The sequence below is a fragment of the Chanos chanos genome, chromosome 4 (genome assembly GCF_902362185.1).
Source record: "Chanos chanos chromosome 4, fChaCha1.1, whole genome shotgun sequence".
NCBI classification, from domain to species: domain Eukaryota; kingdom Metazoa; phylum Chordata; class Actinopteri; order Gonorynchiformes; family Chanidae; genus Chanos; species Chanos chanos.
In genome coordinates this window covers 9692899-9701168 of record NC_044498.1, presented here as the reverse complement: position 1 = coordinate 9701168, position 8270 = coordinate 9692899, and the positions used below count along the sequence as shown (strand labels likewise).

Sequence of the window (8270 nt, the reverse complement as noted above, 5' to 3'; positions counted from 1 at the left end):
CAAGAGAAAGGGGCATATTTTGCTACTCTCTCTGATTGGCTGGCACAGAAGAAGGACAGAGTGAGTGCCCTCTATGATGCTCATGTGATTCCTCTGAGCGGTTAACATTCTCAGACACTATCCGATGGTAATTCTTTATCCAGTAATCAGGGTGTGGCAGCTAACGGAACCCCTGGCTTCTCTTTACAGAGGATTACAGGGCAAACTGGGAAAGAGATAAAGTGGTTTTCCAATCTTTTCATCTATTCATAGCCTTATAATTACAGACTGTGACAACTGAAAGTTCAAAAAATAATCAAACAAATGATCAACCATATGGACTCTTTCATACAATTACTACAATATATACTATGCAGGGCTGTCTAAAATTAAAAAAAATCAATCTTATTCAGCAACCTCGACAGGGCACCTGCTAAAGATAAATCTGTTCAAACAGTGCAAAGGAAACCGCAAAATGTAAACTTATTGTAAATGCTCCATTTACTTTTGGCCCAACTGATCACAGGTTACATATATTTAGCAGCGCTAACAGCATTAGTGAAGTGGCTTTCCCGTTGAGATATTAACAACCAACGTAAGCAGAGAGGAATTTATGCTGTGTCACTATAACATGAGGGTACCTGAGTCTCACAGAACTAAGCTGAAACAGGTCAGATAGACTCTGATTTTATAGTTGCATAGACTTCTCATCCTTAAGCAGATATATGACTCATGAGTCTAAAGAAATAGCTACGTTACAAATGCATGAACAAATCTGGTTAAACAGAATATAGATACAACACAAATGTACTCATACTGTATATCGTGCAATATTTTGAGAATAAAACGATACGTAATTTCCACGTATATACCGATATCTGAATATTGTCATCAAATATCGTATCATAATTCTTTACACTTTATCTGTAAGAGTGCATTTTGCCTTAACCCATGCAGCTCTAATGTAAACCGAAAACAAGCCTGTTACGTTAGAGATAGTTTTTGAAAGACACAGATATTTTTAATTCTTACCAGCACAGTCCAGTCGAAAGCCCAAAGAGTTTATTTCAGTTAGAGTGTAGGTTGTTTGCATGGTCACTGACGCACAGTTCGCGTTCAAATTATAAGACAGTTCCTCGTCCAATCGTGTCCACCATCACTTACTTTGACCCGTCCTTTGGATGCTTCAGTTACTCCATGTGACAGGTAGGGGCATTACTCAATAAACGGATGGACGGCAGCAACAAAAACTAAGATTAGGTGGCACAGTTCTTAACCACCGTATGTAGTATGCCTGTGGCTGTTTGTCAGATTAGCTCTATGTCAGAAAAAGAGAGCCTTCAAACGTAAACCATGCCAACATGACGCGTTTAAATCTGCAGCGTTTAGAGTTGATCAAATTTCTCTGTACGAAACGAACAAAAAAGTTCTGTGGGGATACAGTTGATGTGCGAGTTTTGATGCACGGAACTGAAATTCATGGAGGCAAGCTTTACTTCGCAGTGACAGTTGGTATGACACTTTGTAGCCCACGAGAACGATGTAGGAGTTGGTGTGCCGACTCCGAATGCTGTTGTTACAGATGTCCGCTAGATGGCAATACAGCCTTTATATTAGTCGAAGTAAGCGCATAGGACTGGGATAGTAGTCATTCCTATATGACAGCAGTACTTGGAAGGTGTGATTTTTCGACTCAAGGCTCATTAAGTGAGAAAATGGTAATGGACAACAAAAGTATTCAGGTATTCAAGGCTTAGCCTACCATTGCGAATTATCGCGGATTTTTAAAAAGAGTTTTGAGAAATTAGTCTCATGTTCAGCTCCAGTGTCACATACACAACCGCGCAACAATAATAAGAACAAAAACGTAGATTCGCAACTAAGCCAATAAAGGAGTCTACTCATTTTAACGCAGACTTAAGGGTGTATTTGGTATACACTACCGTGATGAACACATACAACCAAATCTTGATAAAAAAAAACATTATTCTGTCACCAGAGAACACCGGAGCTGCTGTAAATTCACAGATGAATTAATTTATAAGAGAACACCGGTAACAATTGAAATCGGTAGCGCACACATGAAGTTTATATCTGGGTTTTTTCTGCTCTATTTTCTAAGATGTCTTGAACTATCCATTTATATGTTAACTTCAACAAAATCCTATACCAGCCTCTATAATTTATATCGTTGTGTCTCGATTTACCTGTTGGTTGTGTGACAGGCAAACCAAATCACAGTTACGCACAAAGCATGATTTTAACTATCCTGCCATTTAGGAATGTTTATCAGGGACGCATCTAAGTCGATGCACCGTCTCCTATGGACCTGCACTGCTGGCACAGACGTTAGGAACGCAGCAATGACTGACAGTTAACGTTACCGTTTGCGCGTTAGTGGGTTTGCCCAGTCTGCCCTATATGGCTTTGGATTAGCTCTATGCTAATATCGGCAGTAGAGGAGAAGCGTCGCGTCGCTGCGTGCTGCCAGTGGTGGCTCCCGGAGTCTCGGCAGACTCTTCTACAGCCATGGCTGAAGGTGGAGAAGGCGAAGACGAGATTCAGTTCTTAAGAACTGTGAGTGCGCAAAATATTTTTTTTGTCCTTTTCGGTTTCCGATTGGAGTAGAGATATTTTCGAGTGCGTTTTGGTGCAGGGCAATTAATAACAATGACTATTTAATGCTGAGACATCAAATGCCATTGCTTTAATGCTGAATGGAAAGCATTTGTTATAATGGAATTTTGATGGGGGGGTGGGGGGGTCTGCCTCTTCTATGCTTTCTATCCAAACTGGTTTACATTTTACCTTTATTTGGAACTTGTCGCAGGTGTAAGTTGTGATCCAGTTGGTCCCCTGACGCACCTGTCGTCAAAGCTTATGGAATGGAATCCAAATGAGTGCACCGTCTGCAGGTGCATGGACAAATTATATAAATTTCCCTCGATCTTTTTAAGGAAAAGTTTATAGTTTGCGGTTATTTTGTGTTACATAAAGCAGATCTTCAAGCCGTTGTTTAAACAGATCATTATTTATTTAGCAGTTTTAAAAAAAGTTTAAGGAGCCGACAGTCAATTAATGAAACCTGGTTGTTTGATGACCTGGCGATTCTTTTGATCTGGTTATACATTCGGTGTTAATCAAAGTGCCTCAATGTTGTTTTAGACTATGCGAAACCGTTCGATAAGTCCTACATACCCTCTTGAAGACCTTTCTATTTTTGTGGTTGGACGCAGATTAGTTACACACATGTGCCTGTCTTTGCTAACGATAAGATATCCGTGCAGTGGAAATGACCGTTACAGTTGGTAACACACTGCACTACTGAGAGATTCGGTTCGCGTCCGATGTATTAACATAAACTGTAACTAATTGTCTCTTTGCTGTCCATTGACTCGCTCAGCATTATCGTGAGACATAAACTGGGATTGTTTGAAATGTGAATCTTTTGTTTTCAAAAACATAATCATTTTTCACTTAAGTGAATTTTTCTGAAAAATGGATTCTGTTTTCCTATGGAAAGTCTTAAGCTGGTTAACGCAGAGATACTTGGATTTGCGGGATCTTGCGGAGCGTGAATATGATTTCACAAAGGACTACATTGAGCCTGTGGGATTCCATCGAGTCAGCCTGGGATCATGACAGTTTAAAGCACTGGACATGTCTGTTTGGACATGACCCAGGGCTCTCAGATTCCATTGGCTCTCTGGCATGCCAATAATCTGATAACATCAGTCATTTGTAAACGGCTTCCATCCTGATGTCAGCAAATCACCTTTACTGTTAGTATCCCTAAATTAACATGACAAAGATGTGAATGATATTTTTGATATGGCATCTTTGATCCTTAGCTTGCTTTTATTTTTTATTAGTTTTTTTTTTTCAATTGAGGTATTTTGCTGGGGCTTCTATAGATGGTACTATAATAGAAGTGTCAGTTCACTGCTTAAGTAGTCAAAGCCTTCATTCCTGTGCTGTTGCAGAACTTCAGTATTCCTGTCAAAAAGTCAATAATACTTACTGTCTTTTTCTAATAACAGTGTGTAAGACTTCCATTTTGTGACACAGACCAAGTCAAACTTATACCTACCATGCTTCACTAACTTCCTGAATTTTTGATGTAAAATTGCAAGAGTCTTCTGAATCAGCTGCTGTTAACCCAGAAAAATCTCTTTTGAATTCCGTCATTTCTCTCTACGGGTCTCCCAAATAAACTGCTCCAGATGGTCTCAAATCTATATTTTTACCTGGTGCGTTTAAATATAACTGCAAACACATTCTTGTGCATCTGAATGTGCTGTGAGATCCTGTGAGAGGGAAGTATATGAGGTCTCACCTTGATGTGTAAGTGTTAAAGTGGGAAAGCTGGCAGTGAGTGGAGGGTCCCCCTCTCTCTCTCTGTCTCTCTCGAAAGGGTACAGCTGGAAGGATTTGTAGACAGCCAGTACTTAGACAGTTATCTGTAGACAATAATGCAGTTGTCACATTTTTCTTTCTGCTTGAGCTATCAGCACCCTGTTCAAGGGGAAATCTTTCCACCCCTCCATACTTTTGTTCATTTTTAAAATTTGGAGTAACCATTTTTTTTAGTGTGCAGTCATAGTATAGTATAGTATAGTATAGTATAGTATAGTATAGTATAGTAATTACGACTGTATAAGCATGGAATATGTTGCCAGAGATGTTCTGATTGGATATGAATGAACACTTTAAGATATAACAATGACATAGCACTAATGAGTCGTGTTATTTTCAAATTGCACAGAGAATAAACTGGTGCAGACTGAGTGTCTGATGAGTGATATTCAGATTTGATTCAGAATGCAGATTCACACTGCAAATGAATGAAAGCGGTGTGTTGTGAAGACACGTGCGGTGTTCAAGAACATTAAACATGAATGAATGCACTCCAGTATTGTGCCTCTCTCCAATAATCAGTCCAGATGGCTCAGATTCGTGGCGCTTTGCCACCTGGGCCCACCATCTCCCTCGCTCTCTCTGTAAATACCTGTGACAGAGCTAGTGTGAGAATAAAGAATGAAGCTGCACCTTTAAGTCCAGGTGTGGCAAAAAGTCCCTCATACAGTAGCAGTGAGCTTATTTGGAGATTATGTTGTTCTGGAAGCCTTCTGCATTCCTGGAGACGACTCCAGGGTTTAAATTTAGCCTCTAAAAAGCTGATGCTTCCACCACACACACACAGACACACACATACACACACACACACACATGCTCACACGTACGGACGCACACAAACAGCCCTCTGGCATCTTCCCCTGTGAGGGTCATTGCATCACTTAGCTGGACTTGCTAGGCCACTGACATTTTAGCACTACTTTTATTGGGATTAAACCATATCCAGAAATCAACAGCTCACTACCGCAAGAGTTGATGTGATATTAAAAGAATAATTGCTAAGAGGGATGATGTGTCAAGACTGCTAAACAAGTATCGCCCTTTTAAAATTTCTCCGTTTCTTCAGTGTTCACTAAGCTTATCATATAGTAATGATGTCAGACAGAAAGAATTACAAATAATAAGCAAAACTAATTGAGGTTCATTATACTTGTTAATGTGTGGAGTATTGCAATAGCTCTGTTGTCAGCTTATTATGTGCAGAAAATAAGTCATAGTTAGACTTACTCAGAGAGAGTAAAATTAATTCTCAGTGTTTTTAACACTGGCATGTCTCTTTAGCAGCATTTATGTAATACGATGTCCTGTTAATTATGATTATGCATGTAAATGGTTAAGGGCACCCCCCCCCCCCCCCCACCCCGTGTTATGTTTTTAAATACGTACATATTTAACAAGACATTTGAGTGAAATATTTTTAACACTTTCACAGCCTAGCATCAGGTATATTCACACCTTCTCATGCAAATGCATTCCAGTCCTAATCTCCATTTAAAAACATATAACACTTTAGACATACCAAGGTCTCTGGGCCAGCGTGTTGTGTGTACACTTACTGTCCATCTGTCTGTGGCCCCAGAGTCTCTGTTTATGAGATCATATTAGTTGTGTAGAAACAGGGCTCTGGGGAGTGTGTAACACTGTTTAATTATGGCAGAGCAAGGTTACGATGCATGTGTGTATTTAGTCTTTGAGTGATTACCATTTCTTTTTTTTTGCGTCATGTGTCAATGAGAATTATATTTGAATTAGTTTTTAGTAACTGTACATGCAGAAGAATTATAATAACAACTAAACTGCACAGGCTTGCATAACAGTACACCTATCCAGTGTTTATATATGGGCTTTACCACTGGCTCTAAGGAAAGCAGAGAGGGGGAAAAAAGCTTCTAAGGAGAACAGGGACGGGGCCAGTTATTTCCTGCAGATCGTTCAGACTTCACTCTCTTTCTCTCTTTACCCTCTCTGTCTCGGTATCCCTTTATGTGTGTTTTGTTCTATTCGTCTAGTTTGATTATTCATTTAATTTCTTTGTGAATTTAAAGCACCGTGCCCGGGGACGCTGTTCTGAGAGCTTATTGACTGCGCAGTAAATGGATTTGAGTGTTTTTGAAAACTCCGACAACTTCTTTTCCTCTGTAACAGAGGAGGGTTGATCTTTAGCTGTCTCTTACTGTTTGTAATGTCAGAAAAGGGATTTGACAGTTCCCGTGACCCCCTTCAGGGTGATTTTGTTTCTTTCAGTCTGTTCTCCAACTGATACTGATTGATATTTACACGATACTACCAAACATAAAACTAGTTCTATAAAACGAGCTATGGTGTCTTGATGTCTCAAGATGATTCCCTCACTCACTCCAAATATATGTAATGCCTATTGCTTTTGAATTACAATGTCACAGTGCAAACTTTCATTTCGCCTTCTTTTTGGATTTGTTTGGACGATTCTTGTCACAGTCATTTCTTATCTGATGTAGAGGTAGATACACATGGCTGTGCCTATGATTCATCTCAGCCGTTTTTAGGGGCTGTTTGTGATCATTTTTAGCTTCAGTAAACCTGTGCTGCTGATAGTTGGATGGGTGCAGAGATAAGGGTAGAGGAAAGCAGATGATTTGAGTTGAGTTGTATAGAAGAAATGAGTAAGCATTTCTTCTATACATATATGGGTTATGACATAATCACCAGCAGTAGCAACTTATTCATGCAGCCAGTCAAACAGTATCACTTTATATTTATCTTAATTTAGTTTTATTCATATGTCTGTGCATTTGAACTGTGGGAGAAAATGAATATTTATGCAGGCTGACGGCAAGTTTCTCCAACACTTATGACCTCAACAAACTTTGGGTGTCGGCAGGAATCAGTAAACCTGCTCCATATGGACTGTACAGAGCCAAGTGTTGTAGCTGTCTTGTGCTTCCTGGCACTAGTTTAGTCTCAAAGGAGCTGGCGACCATCTGTGCCAAAGGACAACATGTCTGCTGTGGTTCTCTTTCACCTCAGTTGCAGATTCAAGTCTCGTAGTTGTTGTCTACTGTTGGGTGCAGGTGTTTCACCTGCAGGCATGTACAGTGTCTGATCATTGTGGGCATCATGTGTGGTGACTTAACTCTTCTCATCAGGGTCGGTCTTAATGGATTCATCGTATTCATCATCGCTCATCATTCATTCATTATGCAATACTAGATAGATCTGTGAAGTTTATGACGGCTACGGAACATATACTGGGCCTTTGCTTAGAAGCTTGACTGGTTTTTTTTCTTCCCCCTTGCTATCACAAAACCAGAGGGTTACTATTTTCTTGTTATTAAATTGCCAGGGCAATAATATTGAAGAATGTGTGAAACGACTTAATTGGTCATACCCACAAAATACAGCTCACTCAGCGATGAAATTATTGATTTTTTTTTTTTTTATGGAATGCATGGCAAAGAAAATCCAATAGTTCTCTCTTTGGGAATAATTGCGCTGTCTTTTGCACAATCAGCTGTAAAATGCAACAAGCTGATTAGTCTGTCTTCTCACTTGTCAGTTGCAGACCTGTTCACTGGATAATAAAAAAAAAAGGGTTGTATTAACTTAACTGTTTTTGTTACAGTATTTTTTTTTTTTACCTGAATAATTGATTAGCTATGTAAGATAAGTAAGATCTCACTAAATCATGAACTCATCAGAAGAAATGACTCATTTAAGACACTGAGAGGGTTGACAAAGATAACAAATCCTCAAGTGGTGAAATATGAGCGCTCAGCTCTGAGCTGACAACCCGATGGAAAGATATCAAATATTAATATTTTAGGAAAACATCAGCATTCAGCATTTCAGTTATGACCTGTTCAATCTCATCATTGTATGCAATTTTACCAAAATGT

General features: G+C 39.4%; 1 protein-coding gene across 1 annotated transcript in view; it reads left to right on the top strand.

Annotated features, from left to right (window-relative positions):
• The first annotated feature begins 2508 nt into the window (after window positions 1-2508).
• ryr3 (ryanodine receptor 3) overlaps window positions 2509-8270 on the top strand; it is an 83300-nt gene continuing 77538 nt past the window's right edge. Inside the window, exon 1 of the mRNA XM_030770924.1 lies at window positions 2509-2556. Coding sequence (XP_030626784.1) covers window positions 2509-2556 — 48 coding nt within the window. The remainder of the gene's footprint in view (window positions 2557-8270) is intronic.